The 19452-nt window shown below is 42.5% G+C and overlaps 1 protein-coding gene across 1 annotated transcript; it reads right to left on the bottom strand.

The window, feature by feature from the left end:
* Positions 1–4176: 4176 nt before the first annotated feature.
* LOC116395722 (transmembrane protein 178B) lies at positions 4177–18954 on the bottom strand. The gene is made up of 3 exons (XM_031869800.1): positions 18926–18954; positions 8342–8479; positions 4177–6711 (listed from the first exon to the last, which is right to left on the bottom strand). The coding sequence occupies exons 2-3, from the start codon at positions 8466–8468 to the stop codon at positions 6461–6463; spliced, it is 378 nt and encodes a 125-aa protein (XP_031725660.1). The 5' UTR covers positions 8469–8479; positions 18926–18954; the 3' UTR covers positions 4177–6460.
* Between the last annotated feature and the right edge of the window lie 498 nt (positions 18955–19452).

The raw sequence follows: 19452 nt of genomic DNA, 5'->3' as shown, positions 1-19452 counted from the left end.
TCTTCAGATCCTGGGATCAAACAACAGAAGAGGAGATCACTCTGACTGACAGAGTGCGGTAAACTCAAGTGGGCTTTACATCATACAAATCAGATATTTTAGGCCAAAGTTGAACACATTTGAAGTGGGGAGAGGATATTGGTAGAACAGAGTAGAGAAAAAAAACAAAGTGTAACATGTACTCAAATATCTATCAAATATTCTTGAGCATTTTCAGCTACTTTATCCTGCAATACATTTCAGAGGGAAATGAATACATACAAACTATACAGTGAGTTGTATTAGATTAAACTACATATTTGTCCATAATCAAACACTTGAAACAGGCCAGTGATGCGTCACAGGAATAAATGATATGCAGACAAAATGAAGTCAACTGTCCATCAAGAAATATGTTTTTCTTCAGTGTGGTATCCATTGTCCTATAAACCTGAGGTGCCTGCAGTGATGCCAAATACTTACAAAAAGAAAAATAGCAATGAAAAATACCATACACAAAAACTAAAATCTAGGATAAATCAAACACTCAAAAGAAACTAAATATATAGCTTCGACACTACCCAACAGTATATGAAGTAGATCGAAGTAGCTTTCTTCCAGCACTGTTGGCAATAGTTTTTCCTCAGTGTTTATATTCTATCAAACAAAAACACCTAATCACACTTTACAAGGAGCCACAAAAGAAAATAGATGGAAATGTGTGTTTTTGGCAAAAATATCAGAAATGGATGTCTTCAAACTGCTCCCATTATTGTTGGAATGCTGTTAAGCAGAAACCGTTCAACTATCAAAATGTTCAGCTCTTTCAGGAGAGGGGTGAAATGACTTTTCATAATTGTAATCTTTAAACTTTTTGAATTATTAAGCTTTTTGCCAATTTTCTTTTGAAAGGGATCTCTATGGAGAAAATCTTCAAATCCTGTTAAACATCTTCAACTTTCAAAGCCTTCTTCTTCTCATACTTTCAGCTACAGACACCATAGTGAGACATTTCAACTAGAAGGGTTTTCAGCAGTGCAGTTTAAATGCTTTTGGGCTTCGACATTTTTCAGACGGGTAGTCTCCTATTTCTGTATTTTCAGCAATTGTTTTGCAATAAATTTCAGCTTTCAGCATTCCAACGCATTTTCAGCAGGAAATGCATTTTCTAGTTCTTGTATACTAGTCTTCACTACATGGTCGGTTCAACATCAAAATGGATGCACATACGATTCTGTTAAGTCTTCATTGGGTGTCTGGGTTCATGGATGTGTTCACACGTGTGTCCCGACCCTTGCAGATATGGGCATGAACTATGATTTGTGCTTAAGGATTGCAATCACTTTTACGCAGTAGTGAAGATGATTGAGGGTTCGACATTTGCTCTCTATGCTGCTGAGTAGATATTCACCGTGTGCCCCAGGAGATGTGTTGGCCAAACCTCTGTACCAGAGGGTCATTGGACAGGTTTAGCATAGCGGGTGCCACCGTGTGGCGCTCACTGTCAGCTATCTTCTGATACCTCGCCTGCTGCCCCAGATTTACATGACAGCTTAAAGGTGCATGAGTGATGCTGACATTCAGGGCAGGCACTGTTGATTGTGATCAAGTGATCCGTACCTGTTCAGACAGGAAATGTCTTAGTTAAGTCTTCGTGTGTTGAATGCGTCAGCTTTTAGATATTTAAATCAATCTATTTAGAATATAAAAATAAAAAAAAGTTTTCATTTGGAGCAGGAAACTCTTGAATTAAACGGGTCCCACAGGATTCTTTCCATTTCCTTTTATAACTCCAGAAGATTGATTGATTCTTTAGGCTGTGTGCCTCAGACCAGCTCAAACCACCACACGGTGTACATCATGTACCTCTTTATTATCCAAAAGGTTACACTTTGAACACCCTTTTTTAAAAGGTCCTGACAATATTTGTGAGGATTAAGACATTGATACAATCCAACATGTTTTCACAATGTTCAAACATGACTAAAATGAAGAGCTATGGTCTGTAACACAAACTAAATATTAAATATATAAGAAAACATGAAGTGTGTTTTACCTCCTCTGTAGTGGAATTATTCAGGTCACACACACATTTATTTTCCTGTTTAACCAAATCAGCAAACCAGTGTGTGGCACGGGACTTCTGAGAGGCAAATATAACAGATACAATAAATGATCTATCTACATACCATCATTTTCTTTTTCAATTGTGAAAACAGGTGAAATCTTTTGTGTTTGTTGTTGTAATACCCATTCTGGCCACAAGAGGCCCACATGCACCACTACCCCATGATCTAAATAGGACTAAAAGCATTCATGTTTTCTTTTTTCATTTCTCCATGCACTCTAGACACGAGCTACATATATTTAGGTGTTAGTAAGTTAAAACTCACCTGGAAGAAAGCATGAATGCTTTTACTCCTGTTTAGAACACAGAGTAGTGGCCTGGTGCACTTCAGACTCTTGTTTTTTCATAGATGACACAAATTGTCCTGGCAAAAAGAACTTTTCACCTGGCAACTTTTTTTCTTCAGCTATCCACGCCAACGATTTGGATCAGACTTGGGATGGATCACTGACGTTCTTTACTCACTTGCCCCCTTTTTTGCCTCCAGTCTATGTGTGTTTTGTGGACTTGGGGAAGGCTTATGACCAAGGCTCGGGAGGCCTGTGGGGGTTACTGTGGGAGTATGGGGGTCGTTGCGATGAGCCATCTGATCTTGTATCACCAAAGTGTGGGCTAATTCTGTGTAATCAACACAAAGTCAAACGTGTTTTCTGTGGGGGCTTGGCCTCCAGTGTTACAGGGAGTAGAGCCTCTGCTCTTTTGCGTCAAAACGGGGGCTAGCTTTGGTGGTTTCGGCATCAGGATTCCTCCTGGACGCATCTCTTCAGACTTTTTCTCGGCAAGTCCAACTGGTAAGAGTCCCCAGGGTAGACCGAGAACACACTAGAGGGACTATATATTTCTTCTGGCCTGGGACAAGGAAGAGCTGGAAAGTTTTGCAGGGGAGAGGGACATGTGAAATACCCTGCTAAGCTTGCTGCCACTGCGACTTGTACCGGATAAGTGGAAAGAAAATAGATGGAGGGCCTGTGCTTCCATACCGTTGAGACAAACCACTCATACAAAAAACTGTTTCTACTGTGGCCACATTCCCCATAAAAGCATTTAAAGGACAGACCTCAAATGCTTTCAGTGTAGGCCAATTCACTGTATCTTGTTGATGATGCAGCAATAATGTTGAGAGCAGATGAAACCCTCTTGCTGTGCCTGACAATGGTAGGCTTGTCTTGCTAATTGGCTAAGTACACTGACAGCATTGAGTGTACGTATAGATGAGATTTAAACTCATTAAGCAGGCTCTGTTTCTGATCATAAGTGGCATATAGACATGAAGATCTTTATTCATATCACCAGATGCTATCTCAAGGTAAACGTCCACACACCTGTTGCCCGTGTTGATGAAGGGAAACTTTCTTTTCTATTTCTAGGTTTGCTCTTGTGAGGGAATGTTTACATTTGTGGTTAACTATTTATTCTTTACAAACTATATACCAGAAATTCTGTGTATCCCTTTAATCTTCCTCCTCACTTCTATTCACCAACAGTCACCACAACCAGCAGCATTAGTAAACACACCAATGAGATTTATTTTGTTGGGATTTTACATTCCACAGTTCAACATTTCCTTTTTTTCTCATATTTTTATATGTTCAGTCAACAGACACATCACTGATGTTAAAGGTTGATGGATCACTCATGTTTTTACCATCCGTCCACAATGGAAGTTTTAGTATCTCTGTCATAAAACCCCTTCAGCTCTGGTCTGTGTTTCTTCATCGGTTAGCTGAAGTTAGTGCGTTTACAGCAGGAAGTGAGTCCTGCTGTTTGGGTGAGTCCTGGTCCAATCCGTCTGTCTGAGCTGTCTCTGGGATGTCCACGCCTGTGCTTCCCTGCTAACTCAGCGTTTATGAGTTCTGACTTTCAATCTGACTTCATGCTGAACGTATAGGGTCCCATACAGGTTTGGGGCATATTGTTACTTAAAGCTCCAGTCTTGGGTCAGGTTTCAAATGTGATTTAGAAACATTTAGAGACATTTCTCTCTTTCAATTGAGTATTGACAATTGATTCACTCATTCTTATGAAATGTTATATATATATATATATATATATATATATATATATATATATATATATACACACACACAGCACTGTCACATCAAGATTGTGGAGATCAGACAAAAACAGTACCTTAAAATGTTCTTTTTTCCCCAAAACCTGTAGCATATTAGTCTTGGGTCAAGTCAAGTTTGGGTCTAAACTGTGTCAGTCAGGCTTAATCAGGGCAGACCTCTCTCCCTCTGTGTTTTGTGATACTCATCTTTACTGTTATCAGATATCTCAGCAAAGGGCTTTAGAACTGTTGATGACTTTATTATTATATAAAATGATGTTGTTGTATAAATGTGTTGGATAATCGACACAGTTTATTATCTGTCACTTATGCTCTGGTCTTGTCTAAGAAGCTTGTTTGAAGGCTCAGAGGAATGGCTCTATGATGACTGGCTTGGGTAGAACATGATCCCCAGATATTGAGAAATTGAAGCTCTGATCGTCAGTTGTCCCCAGATAACAATGACATCATTGTTAAAAACACACTCAGTTATATCTCCTCCCCCTGCTGGTCTCTGGTTGGGTATCGCTGGATGTCAAAGGGTGAGTGGTTTTCATTGAAGGTGCAATTGTTATGATAATGTCCCTGGCCTCACCCGCCTTACTCCTCCCCGGCTCCACCCTCTTATCCAAATATAGTGACTTCCAGTTCGGAAATAAAGTGTTAATAGCTTGAAGGCTCGGTGAAAGGGCAGAATTCGCTAATCGTTTAAATATGTCGACAGTCTTGTTACATCAAAAGCTAAAGAGCTTGAAGTAGGTGTGAATGTCGGGTTTTGGAAAGTTACAGGAACGGTCAGACACCAGCCTCCCAGTTTCAACATTAGAAATGTGTGGAGGGTGTTTCTGATGTCTGACCATCTGACAAGCAGTTGGGATGAAGCATACTGGCAGTCGTGTTGAGATGGTTACCCACGAGTTTCTAAAATGTGCAAAAACTCTTGTGAGGCTTGTTGATCGCCTAACCTCAACCATTCAAGGTCAATGCCTAATCTCAACCATGTTGCAAGAGCTCTACAAACGTATGGGTTAACATCTAGACACAACCCATACTGGCACTTTATGCATCGTCCACTGGACTGAATCTTGACCGGAAATATTTGGAACAAAGGCATTTTCTGACAGTTGTTCCTGAACACACGCCACTGGTCTGCAAGACTGCTGCTGACTTGCTTGCCAGTCCCCAGATCCAAAAAAAGGTTGAGACTCCCAAATCTAATCCAGAATCTTTACAAGCCACAGAGAGCACATCCAGATTTCTCTTTCCAGGACGAGGGCCTGTATAAAAGGACCCAAATTGTAATTAGCAGGAATTATTCTTGGACAGATCCCAGTTCAGGTTTTGTTTTTGGATCAGCTATACTGTGGTTTTCAATAGATCTTTTTTTCACATGGAGACTGCAAAACAGCCCCTCGACTCACACACACACTCACACACATTTACCTCTATGACTAGAACAGAAAGAGATCAAACAAACACTTGCTCTGAACGCACACTCAGTCGACATGAAAGGTTCAGTAAAAAGGAAAATGAAAGAGGGATGCATGTATAAAATGTTAAATGCCAGATGGGATCATCAGACAGAATGAAATGCACCTACACCAGAATGAAAATGGTCCAACATAAAAGTTCCTGGTTGTCACTTCTGTGGAATATTCTGTACAATAATGTACAGTGGAGGTCCTGGATCTCCTCACTGCCCGCATGTCCCACTCTGAAGCTGGAGTACTGAAAGTCAACAGATGGCCACAAAACATGATCCAAGCCCAGTAAGTTACATGGTTTCACATCTGGTCCATTCCCTTGTGAATTATCCCACAGGAGGCTCCAAGAGACCAAGTCCGTGAGAAACGAAATATTAACAATCTGACTGTTTCCCTCCAAAACTGCTGAGTCATAGAGTTCTCCACAATCACAGTAGACTAGTTAATAGAAGAAATTGTTAGTCTGAGAACGTTTGTCCATCTCCTTTAGAGGTTTAGAGCACCTCTTGGTGGAACCAATACAAAATGTCTTCAGTGTCTTGAAGTATTACCTTCGAAACCTTCCTTTCTTCAAGATTCCACAACAACAAAACAAGCATAACTTCATATTTTTGATAATATTTCTTTAGTTCTTCAGTTTTGTTTTTTTTTCAAGATAGCAGATCATCAAGACACCCATTTTTAAACACACACACAAATATAAAATCTGTATCCAGGAGAGACTGGCGATGAGCAAACGGATGGAAACAAGGAACAGTTTTTCTGCTTGTTTGTTGTCAATCTGTGGTTTCAGTTGGTCTTTAACAGATGCCAGCTTTAGCAGACAGTGCCGTTCTCCTGTCGGGACTTGGGGCAGGTGGATTGGGTTATCGGCTGGACAGAGGGAGCCAGGGTGCAGAAGAAGCCAGCGATGAGGGTGAGGCCGAGGCCTCCCCAGGCGCAGAACATGGACCAGCCATAGCCGTGGCCGATGTCATCAGTTAGGCCGAATAGGTCCCGAGGGTAACGGGAAAGCTCAAAGTTGATGCCGGCAACACAGGTGCATAGGGAGATGATGCAGAAGGTTCCTGCAAAAATAGAACAGGGTGTTGAAGGAGAAAAATACATCAAACCTGTCAATGAAATTTAAATCTGACACAACCTTCTCGTCATCCGGTGCCTGGTCACATCCTGCCATGCGAGGACATTCTAATACTCCTAAGAGTTCATAAAGAGGAGGTCAGCCACAGAACTTTGACAGCACATTAAGGCTGCTGAAACACTTGGTTACAGTTAGGGAAGGTTTTGGTTCATTACGAAATATGCCAGCTTGTGTTTTCAAGTCAGCGTTGACCTCTTCCATATGTAACCAATACAACCATCTTCCCCTAACCTTACAGGGCACATCAGTTGGTGTTTTGAGGTTTTATATTATTCTGTAGCTTCCCAGTGGTGTTTCATATGTATTCAAATCAGAACATTCAAATTGTAGTCAAACTCACCGAGAATGACACTGTACTGTGTTGCCCCTCTGAAGACAAAGGAAGTTAGCTTCATTGTATAGCCCTAAAACACGCAAATTGAAGGACACATCACAAAAACTATTGTGGAGGATCTTGTGTTCTACCAATGTGGAAGAATTTCGGTCACACAGTGGTAAGATAGTCCATAGTCTATAGATAGTCTTACTATAAAATAATGCAAGGCCCTCTATAATGCCAGAGCAGCCTATTACTCATCATTAATAGAGACAAATAATAAGAACCCAAGCTTTCCTTCCAGCGCTGGAGCCAGGCTGACAGAGTCACAGCTCTATTGAGCCACGTATTCCAATAGGCCTCAGTAGTTGAAGATGAAAAGCCTGTCATCATAGATACAAATGGAGACAGGGGCACACACTATCAGATATTCTCACCTTGCAGGTCTTCATGGTGTTGCACTAGTCAGTTCACGTGAGAAAAGAGTTCGAGACCAAAGTTTAATCAAAGTTACAGAAAATGTTCCTTTTGTCTTGGCAGTGACCAAAACAAAATATTCACTCACTATGTTGGTCAAGATGTAACCCTGATAGCATTACATTTCTCAGTTAAGTGTGCTATTGTTTGTACTGATAATTCAACCATTGAAGTTCCAGGTCCATCAGGTTTTGGATCCATGCTCTACTAGACCATCACCTCATGTGGTCTCTGCATTCAAAGGACAGGACTTTTACTTCCTGGCTGCGTGTCGTTGGTAGAGAAATGTGTCTCTCTGCTTCCTCTGCTGGATCTCTCGATGGGCAATCTTTGAATGAAACAGTGATTCCTGAACCATTACCACGACATTAAGTATGGGCAAAAAGCCAGCAGATTAAAAGGAGAACACGTCTGCTCTGTGTTTCAATAATCCACTTTATCTCATCTGAATGAACGTTTTACTTTGGACTGTTTGTTAGAAGCAGTTGAAGATGCAGCTCTATTTGGCCTCATTTTGGGAGCGCTGGTACCCTGAAGGCTGATTTGCGCTGATTTAGCCACTGCAGACTGACCTAGCCTATTTCTTGTTCCTTTACTGCAACATAATTGCCTTTTCATTGTATTAACTGTAGGGCACAGCACTAATCTAACTCATAATTGAGTGTACAGTTGTCTCCTGCCAATTCAGAGCTGTGCTGCACACAGCATATCAGCGTGTGTGTGTGTGTGTGTGTGTGTGTGTGTCTGTCTGTGTGTGACTCACCTCCCATGAGGAAGAGGAGGCCGGCCACATACTGCATGAGGCCTCTGTCCCAGCAGCAGCCGAGCACGCCAATGATCCATCCAAACAGGATGATGGCCACCGCCATGCCCATGAAACCTGCCGTCATTCGCCGCAAGTCTGAGGAAACACAAAAGGAGAAATGCTCACTAGAATAACAAGTCAACACTGACCTGAGCAGGATACTTCAGCTGTGAAAACAGAAGACATGACACACACAGCTTTTTACACTTCCTGCCAGCAGAAATACAACAGAACATCCCCTCCAGGCCATGAAGACCAGCAATGAGAGTCACGCTGGTCTAGTTCTAATGAGAGTTCTACAGAATGCATTTTGACACTTTCAACTGACACAAAACCAGCTACACACATCCCGCTTTTCTAGTCTTCCGACTACTCAAAGCACTTTAACACTACATGTCATAGTTCATTAATTCACACCCATTCACACACTGATGACAGGGCTACCATGCAAGGTGCCACACCTGCCCATCAACAACAGAACACACATACCCATTCATACACCACAAGAACAGCCTGCGGGAGCAATTTGGGGTTAATTGTTTTGCCCAAGGACACATCGGCATGGACTAGCGGAGCCGGGGATCGAAGGACGACCCTGCCCTCCCACTGAGCCACTGTCCTTACAAGTCAGAAAGAATCTGTTCTTTCTTTCTTTCAATCTTTTTATTTTCAGTTTACACAGGTTACGTGCGACATGAGACTCACAAACAGAACAGCACGCAACATACCTGCCAACCACACAAACAACCAATCCCGGACACAAAAATACAAACAACAAAACAAAACATAGATCATCATCCTTCTACTAGATACCAATGAACATTGTGAACCTAGCTCCCTGGGCGTCCCCCGGAACCCACAGTTACAAAAACCTCCCTCCTACACACATGCACTTTTCAGCCCACACATTTTATGTGCCAAATATTGTCCTCCACATGAATTACATACAACATGGCGGCCGACCATTCAGACAGTCGCACACAGTGACGAACAGAATATTGTGGACCTTCTTCCTTCACCGAGTCACTTGGATCCCACGGTTGCAAAACCTCTCAGTATGATTTCAGCATATTCCTCTCCAATAAAATCCATAACAGGGTTCCAAACAGAAGAACCCATCTGTCTCCTTGGAGAACATGTGTGAGCCTCTCCAGTGGGATTAACTGTAGAACATTATAGAGCCCTGCAAGTAAAGTTGGTAACTATAACTTTATTAGTTAAAAGACCAGAGATGTGTAGTCGGGTTTCTGTTTGATAAAGCAACAGTTGTTGTATTTTACTGCGGTGCTGAGGATCTGCCTTGCTTTGGGTGTTTCCTTTTCCTTATTGTTTAACTGACAATTCAATTCAATTTCAATTGAATTTATTGTTCTATAGCCCAAAATCACACATCACAAATTTGCCTCAGAGGGCTTTACAATCTGTACACATATGACATCCTCTGTCCCAGGACCCTCACATCAAAACAGGAAGAACTCCCCCCAAAAAAAACCTTAATGGGGAGAGACCTTAGAGAGAGCAACAGAGGAGGATCCTCTCTCAGGATGGACAGAAGTGTGATAGATGTCATGTGTACAGAATGAACAACATAACAGAGTTACTACACATTCAATGCATATGATACGTACACATACTCATACACACATATAGCTTGTGCTGTTTTGCTCATCTCAGACGCACGTGGTGTGTAAGCGCAGCCTCTATTGTGTGCCTCATTACTCCATTAAACACCGCATTTTTTGTAGTTTCGTGTAGCGTAAGCACATACAAGACTACATCCGCCATTTTTGTAGTTTTCTCTCACCTCCGCCGTTTTTGTAGTCTCGCGTGGCGAAATCACTTATGAGTTCGCGGCCACCATTTTTCTTTTGCTCTCGCTTCTTCCCCCTTACACACACACACACACACACCATTGTTGATTCGACATAGTAGACTTGTAATTGTATTGTAGTTAGTTTAAATTATTATTGATTTGATCAGTATTGTTATTGTAAATAGAGCAGTGTTCTGTATTACTTTGTGCATGTGTATTGTGATAGTAGCTGGACATGTGGCCTGTGCTCTCTGAATGTGGAATAGTACTTTGACTATTGACATTTAGACTTCATTTATTTTGGTTATTGGTCCCTGTTCTCAGGGTGGTGCCCGTTATTAATATTTGTTGTTAATCTTGAACTTGATATTAATATTAATAATTGTATTAATGTCACTAATTTCATTTTCATACTTGCTGATTACCAAACACGCCCCCAGATCCCACCATCACAGATTGACTCAGGAATGTGAATCAGTCTCTATGCAAGAGATCTATTGAAAACAAACATCATTTTACAAAACTAAAGTTAACACAAATGAACAACGGGGTTACTGCCAAATTATGCAAAGTACATTTTTGTCACTTGGGGTACATAACTGTACTGTTGAAGGTATAAATAGAATGGGCGGTAGGGTACAGTGAATCAAGGTGAAAAAAATGATACTGTTGTGTACCAAAAGCTCTTTTACTGTGAAACTGCTCAGCCATGAGACTTTGGCATATACTGCACTAAACTCATTTCTAAGACAAATTTCCCCTTGGGGATGAATAAAGTGTATATATCTAATCTATCTAACCTAATCTAATCTAAACAAACCACAGCAGTTGTGCCGAGACACTCTAGTTTAGGAGCCTTGAGTGTCCATCGAAGGCTGCCCTACAGTGGCAACATCACTAACAGTCAAATGGAAAGACAGGTTCAGTCTGACATTCTGTATGCAAACTCGGTATCACTCCTCCGGTTTATGGTTGCCTGAGCATTGTCAGGTTTGATGTGGATACGTCACTGAGAGGGATCGGTTCAAACCTTGCTGCACAGTTTGATGCATGTCTGCATCTGTCAGCCTGTCTGTCTTGGTCTATGGATCCTAGATAGCAGTCAGAATTCAGACAGGGCACACAGGCCTGTGTGTTGGCTGGAGCTAGGAGCTGTCATGTGTCATCTATGTCTCCGCATTCAACTGTACTTCATCCCCCCCTCCCTGGACCTTTGGAAAGCATGGGAGATGGATCTACCCTCGTCTAACTATTATGCTCACATTCTGTGTGGAGAGAATATAGGATAAGAAGTAGAGCATCAGTCTGTCAAAACTATTGGTGTACTGTTCATATTAATAATGTCATTTTTTTGCATTAGATGATGAAATTAATGGAAACTTCGGGAATTCGAGGGGGGAAAAAAGTTTGAAAAAAAGGGATATCTTTTCTGCAAAATCTCACAAAACAGCAGTAGCTGGAAACTATAGATTCATTAATATGTCTAAATATGAAAAGTATTGAATTATGTTACTATTCTTACTCACTTCAAATCCATACTCTACTAACCACGGTGGCGTTGTCAAAGCAAGAAATGAATACCTGCGCTTAGTGTGTTTCACTGATGTTGCAGCCAGTACCTTTTTAAAAAGTAATTCTCCTCCTCCTCTCCGCACTTATTGAAAACACTAATAACGGTACCCCCAGCAAAAACCTACAACTGTTTAATCCATGCTGTACTTTATAACCATGGTGTCTGAGTCAAAGCAAGCGATTTATATGCCTATTTGGAGATGACCTCTAAGTGTATTTCACCAATGACTGTTCAATTGTATTAGTATAGTGTATAACCTCCAATGTCAGAAATCACACATTTTCCTCAGAGAGCAATCTGTACAACATATGACATATTCTGTCCTTGGACAAGTTTTAAGTTAGTTTGGTTCGTTGATTGAAAGTTTATAAATATAGAATGTGTCCATGGAGTCCCCGGTATACACCAACCAAGTGCACATACAGAGCATTCTGTGCTTTAGTTAGATATTCTCTTAGCGTGTTTGTCCACGGCTGTATACTTTGTGTAAGTATATTGAAAGTTACTGAGAACCAACTGTGTCAGTATACTTAGCCAACAAAGAGGATTCTGTTGGACAACAATCAATCCAACCTTAAGAGGACAAAATGTCATGGCAATCCATCCAACGGTTGAAAAAATCTTTCACTTTAATCAAACAACTACAACTGGAAGAAATGACATTCAAAGTGACGACAGCCAGCAAGGACTTCCACCCAGAGATACTCTATTTCATGATTGTATGAGGGCTTTACCAAATAGCTCAAAGTTTCTTTTTTTTGCATAACTTATCATTTTGTTAATTTTGTATTTCTGCACAGTGGTGCCTACTTTCCAACTTGTGTGATCCGAACATTTCCAATAACTCCAAAGGTCAACATTTATTCGCTCTATGTCAGCTGGAATCGACTCGAGCCCCCCGCAACCCTGAATAAGATAAGCAATAACATGATGGATGGAATTAAAAAACATTTTTGCACAATTATGGTTTTTATCTAATGACATACTTCAAAATACACATGTCCCTTACAGGCCACCATTCATTTTGCCAGAGATTCGTCGTAGCATCTTGGTTACTATTCGTAAAAGACAAGCTGTCGTTGATCTTCTGTTGCAATAAAGGTACCAGACTTGTTGCCGTTCTGTGGGACAAGCAAGAGAAACAGCGGAACTAAATGAGTGAAATAATGAAATGTTCAGCAGACCAATAAACATCCTGACTGTACAAATGGGAAAGACACGAATGGTTGGAGAAAAAGCGGCACAGATGATCAGAACAACCTCTGTCTTCAAAGACAGAATCGGACATTAAACCCTCCTGATTGCTGATGCTGCACTGTGAGTAACTGCTCATTTGTCTACTGGAGCATATGAATGTTTGCAGTCTGTCTGCTTTTTTCTCATTGTTCTGCTCTGTGCTGCAATTCCCTTTTATTACGTTCTGTACTCCAACTAAACGTTATTTCACAAATGGAAAATGGCAGTTGGTGCCTGTGAGGAATTGTTATTTTCTCAGTCGGAGAGATGGGGATCAAAATGTCCTGTCTGTAACAGATCAAAGATTGCCTTGAATACTCCTGCACACTGATAACACGAAACAGGAGTGCAGTGTTGGAAATGTGAACAGTTGTAGTGATTCTTTAATCTCTGACTTGGAGCAATTGACTTTTTGTTGCACCCACATCTGTTTCATTCACTCCAACTTTAATTAGTGAGTCAAATTCTTACTTTTACTTCCTTTCGACACCCTCCTAATGGTAGGGGTGTATGCAGTATGCTGTTTAAAGGGGAAGGCAATCCCCCTTGTAAGTGAAATTATCAAAATGCAGGATCCATCCCCCCTGTTACAGTTTAACACATCTTGTGTACACAAGGAAAACAACGCAAGTGAGGGAAACGTAAATGGAATTGAGAGACTTGGGATGTACCCAGAGTTTTGTCAGCCTTGCTCTGTTCCCTCTTGTTTTTTCCACCAAACAGCTTTCAGCCTTCCCTAGTTTCACGTAGAACTATCGTCCTGTCTTTTGTCAGTTGGCTGACAGTTTGTCTGCTGTGTTTCCGGGACGTATCCTGTGTGCCTTTGTACTCCTTATCCCAGTGAAACCTGATCCCCGTTATATTTGTCATTTTTATCTTTTCTGGACTTTGGATTTTGGCAACTTATAGACTTTTTGTTTCGTTGTTTCACTTGTGGTTCTTCTGATTACTTTTAGACTCACTATAGCCTCAGCTCCTATGTAGGTTTTGTTTGGACGTTTTCTTTATCAAATTCAGAATCAGAATCAGCTTTATTGGCCATGTACGCGTACGCATACAAGGAATTTGACTTCGGTTTTTCGTTGCTCTCTACGTACATACACAGAATTTACAATAAACAGGAAAGATGTAAGCATAAACATTTAACGACTATGTAAAATATAAATATATATATTCAAAAAGTATATATATACTGTATATATGAACATAACCCTATACAACAATACAACAGTGTCAATGGAACTGAGGTGAAAGTGCAAACAGAGGTAGTAGTGTAGTGTTACTGATTAATTGTTCATCAGAGTGACGGCCAGCAGAAAGAAGCTGTTCCTGTGTCTGGTGGTTTTGGCGTACAGAGATCTGTAGTGCCTACCAGAGGGGAGGAGTTGGAACACCTTGTGTCCAGGGTGTGAAGGGTCTGCAATGATCTTTCCTGCCCGTTTCCTGACTCTGGAGGTGTACAAGTCCAGGATGGAGGGCAGACCCGACAGTCCATTGTTGTCTGTTTCTGTCCTGTTTGGTGGCCGATCCAAACCACACAGTGATGGAAGAACAGAACAGACTGGATAATGGTGGAGTAGAACAGGATGAGCAGCTCCTGAGGTAGGTTGAACTTCCTGAGCTGGCGCAGGAAGTACAACCTCTGCTGGGCCTTTTTCCTGATGGTGTTGATGTTGGGAGCCCACTTCAGGTCCTGGGAGATTGTGGATCCCAGAAACCTGAAGGTCTCCACAGCAGACACTGTGTTGTTGTGTATGGTGAGGGGGGGGCAGTGTTGGGGGGCTCCTCCTGAAGTCCACTGTCATCTCCACAGTTTTGAGCTTGTTTAGCTCCAGGTTGTTCAGACCACACCAGAGGACCAGCTGTTCAACCTCCCGTCTGTACGCAGACTCATCACCGTCCCTGATGAGGCCGATGACCGTTGTCGTCTGCGAACTTCAGGAGTTTAACAGACGGGTTCTCTGAGGTGCAGTTGTTGGTGTAGAGGGAGAAGAGCAGTGGGGAGAGCACACATCCCTGGGGGGCACCAGTGCTGATAGTCCGGGTGCTTGATATGATTTTTCCCAGCCGGGGAGGCTGTGTCCTGTCAGTCAGGAAGTTTGTGATCCACTGACAGGTGGAGGCTGGCACAGTGAGCTGGGAGAGTTTGGGTTGGAGTATTGCTGGGATGACGGTGTTGAACGCTGAGCTGAAGTCCACAAACAGAACCCTTGCGTATGTCCCTGGGGAGTCGAGGTGTTGCAGCTTGTGGTGCAGTCCCATGTTGACTGCATCATCCACCGACCAGTTTGCACGGTAGGCAAACTGCAGGGGATCCAGCAGGGATCCTGTGATGTTCTTCAGATGGGTCAACACCAGTTTCTCAAAGGATTTCATAACCACAGACGTCAGGGCGACGGGCCTGTAGTCATTTAATCCTGTGATGGAGGATTTCTTGGGGACCGGGATGATCGTGGAGCGTTTGAAGCATGAGGGTACTTCACAGAGCTCCAGCGATCGGTTGAAGATCTCCGTGAAGATGGGGCCAGCTGGTCAGCACAGACTTTCAGGCAGGAGGGGGACACACCGTCTGGGACTGGTGCCTTCTTGATCTTCTGTCTGTGGAAGAGCCGACTCGCATCCTCTTCGCATATCCTCAATGCTGGTGGGGGGTCGGTTGGGAGAAGTGAGAAGGAGGCAGGGGGAGTAGGTGGTTGTTTGATGATGATGGGGCAGGTGGGGGGTGTGAGAGTAGGCTTATCAAACCTGCAGCAGAAGACATTCAGGTCGTCAGCCAGTTAGTGAATATGATCACATCATGTTTTAATCAATTAAGATCAAAGAGTTTCTTTGAGCTGTTTGTCACAAGAGGTTTGATGATCAAACACATTGTAATAGAATGATGGAGTGAATTTAAACCAATCTGAGCAACTTGACTCCATTTACAAGAGAAACACATTTTTAATTATTGTATTTAACAACGCTATTAACATACTTTGTATTTCATCAGCCTCTACAGTCTGAAATGTTTACAAAACCTGTCAGACAAATGTAGAAAATCTTGAGATGTAGTGGAGTAGTGTTTGGTGGCGGATTGAAAACCACCTCTATCAGAACTAGCGTCTGTGTCAGAGTGATATCCGGTTTATCCCAAGACGGGGATTGTAACCAATTAGATGTAGAGATACAATGGCGACTGGGTCCGCCCACTTACTGTCAAAAAGAAAAACTGCTCGTGAGCGACCAGGTTAAAGTTTCGTGAGCGACTTTACTCGTCAAAAGTAAAATACGCGCACGGCTGTTTGATTTGCACGCTCGTGTGGATCTCATTTGCACTCTCGGATTTTGACATTGATTTGCCTTCAAATCTGCTAAAGTCCGTGTTTGCTCTGTTAAGGAGCAGCAGTTCATCCATCTTGTTGGCCAGAGAGCGGACGTTCGCCAGATGGATTGACGGGAGCGAAGTTCTGAATCCCCGCTGACGCAGTTTAACGAGCGCTCCTGCTCGCTTCCCCCGTCGGCGTCTCCGGCAAATCCCGAGAAGAGCCGCTGCTCCTCCAACTGAAAGCTCTGTAAAACATTCCGGTTTAATGAAAAACAGCAAAAAAGTTTGACCAGTGGATTGATGGAAGTTTAAAAGTTCCTCCCTGCTGAATGTGATCAGAGAGGGAGAGCTGGAAACGAGACAAACAAAGAAAACCAGAAAAAGTACGGGAGAGCGCAGTACAGAGGCTGTCATCTGTGCCACTATTTTAGATGTAGATTCACCTTTAATCCTCCTCCTGCTTCCTTTGTGTGTCTGTGTTTGGGTTTTACTCTGTTTTCCTGCCTTGTACAGATGTGACATAAAGAGATTGACAAGGTAGAAAAATCTGTTTAAAAAATCATAAACAAACTAATACCAAGGAGGACTTTAAATTAGAATATGATAATCTTAAAAAAAATCCAAGATAATAAGAAGCATTCAATCAAAATATAGTTTACATCAGCAAAAAAAAAAAAAACAGCTAAACTGAGCTCATAAGTTAAAAGAGTATTAAAAAGGCACATCATAGCACTGACTGACTTATTTTCCAACATTCCAATCGTAACAGAAAATGTAATAATTAATCACAAAATGATGGTATATTATGAACAGAAATTTATAAATCTGATATAAAAACAAATAATTATGACCAACGCCTTTTCCAAAATCAGAAAAGCAGGAAGTTGAATAAATATAATTGAAAAAATTAATTAAAACTGTATGTAGGCATTGTTTAACGAGAAAGACAGACGGCAATATATCAGGCATGCCCACACTTTTGAAGTGCCACCACCCCGGTCTGTCAGCGACGGGGGGCCAAGGCACAACAACAACAACAACAACAACAACAAGAAGGTATCATCGCGGCATTTAGAAACAGTTTGTGGCCGAATCAGTCCGAGCTAAAGCTATTACAGCATCTATTGGGGGTATTTATTGCTGCAGACATGTCATGAACTCTTTTGAACGCCTAGTCCCGTCCCACCTAAAAACCCTCACTGACCCACTCCTGGACCCCCTGCAGATCGCCTACAGAGCCAACAGGTCTGTAGATGACGCAGTCAACATGGCCCTTCACTTCATCATCCAGCATCTGGACTCCCCAGGAACCTACGCCAGGATCCTGTTTGTGGACTTCAGCTCTGACTTCAACACTATCGTCCCATCTCTGCTGCATGACAATCTCTCCCAGCTGCACGTGCCCGACTCCACCTGCAAGTGGATCACAGACTTCCTGCCTGACAGGAAGCAGCACGTCAAGCTGGGAAAACACGTCTCAGCCTCTCGGACCATCAGCACCTGTTCCCCCCCAAGGCTGCGTTCTTTCCCCTCTGCTCTTCTCCCTGTGTACATGAACAGCTGCACCTCCAATCACCAGTCCGTCAAGCTCCTGAAGCTTGTAGCAAGAAAGATTGTAGCCGACCCCTCTCACCCTGGACACAAACTGTTCGTGCCCCTTCCATCTGGTAGGAGGCTGAGGTCCATCAGGACCAAGACCTCACGCCACACGAACAGCTTCTTCCCATCCGCAGTCGGGCTCATTAACAGAGCCCGGGTCCCCCACCGACTCTGTCATCCCCAGGACAAATTCCTTCCCTCCCTATTACTCCCCTGCACATCCCTTCATATTTAAATACACTTGTCACTTTTACATTACACTTGTTTACAGTCCTGTTATCTGTTTGTTGTGCACTTTATTTTATATTCTTTTAAATTCTATTGTAAATTTTAATATGTTTCTATTTCTTGCACTGTTGATTGTTGTTTATTGGTCAATGTTATTGTCTAATGTTATGCACCACCTGCCATGATAAATTCCTTGTATGTTACATACATTGGCAATAAACGGTTCTGATTCTGATTCTGACATGAGGCCATTCTCCGTTGTGGAAAACAAAGATTTTCAAAATCTGGTTAAAGTGTTTGAGCCACGCTACAAAATCCCCTCACGCACCCACTTCAGTAAGAAGATCGTTCCGGGCCTCTATGAAAATAAGACTGACAGCTCATCACGGAGGAGTGCAGATGTAAAGTCCGGTGCTGCAGACACGCCCCCTCTGTGAGAGTCACACAGACAGACATCTGGCGCTGCCCTTTCCCCACACAATGCAAGTATTCTCGTCTTTCTGAAATTAAATATCTTAAATATTGTGGTTTTCATGCAACACTATAGGCCGAAGCAGTGGCGGCCGTGCATTTTATACCTGGGCCTTCTGTGCTACTGCCTGTTGCACTACAGTGTAATTACCTCCTAATAACCTCATTATGACACATCAATCCAGAAAATCTGCAGCAGATCCACACATTCCACCACACAAGAGCACGAGCCATTCAAATATTATTCATAGAAACAACACGATAGACAAATGAACTAACGTTACTATGTAAAAAAAACAAACGCAGTTTGTTACTTACCGAAACTTAAAGAGTTTAATCCCAGTACATCGTTTCAGTTCCTGTAAGAAGTCCTTCTCGATTCATGGACGCCAGTGATGACAGTTGAGCCTCCCCAGTTGTATTTCGCCAGTCTGCTGCGGCAGGTTCGCAGCGGGATCCCACCTCCTCCGGGCCGCACGCCGGGCCGCACGGCAGGCCCCGCGGCTGTGGAGCTGTTTCCCTGCAAATGTGTTTGTTGAGTTGTAGATCCACTTGAGTCTCTCCAAAAGTTTTCAAATGCTATGGTGTCCTCAGGTTAGCGTAGCATAGCTCCAAACACCAAGACGCTCAGTTAAAATGAAACACATTCCCAGCCATAAAATGTGCAACGCTTCTCCGACGCTGTCAGCAAGAAATACCATTCATACAAATCCTTTTCCTGGCTGAGTCAGGCTGCCAGCTGTGGCGTTGACTGACCATTTCTTACGATGTCCAGCTTTTCCTGAAATGTCTTTCTTGAGAAAGGCATTGTCAGTAACTCCCCCACTAAATCCGTTTCTCCTCCT

Source organism: Anarrhichthys ocellatus, unplaced genomic scaffold (genome assembly GCF_004355925.1).
Source record: "Anarrhichthys ocellatus isolate YVR2014 unplaced genomic scaffold, GSC_Weel_1.0 scaffold49, whole genome shotgun sequence".
Lineage (NCBI taxonomy): Eukaryota > Metazoa > Chordata > Actinopteri > Perciformes > Anarhichadidae > Anarrhichthys > Anarrhichthys ocellatus.
Note: the sequence above shows the minus strand (reverse complement) of the source record. Positions and strands in the feature narration are given on the sequence as shown.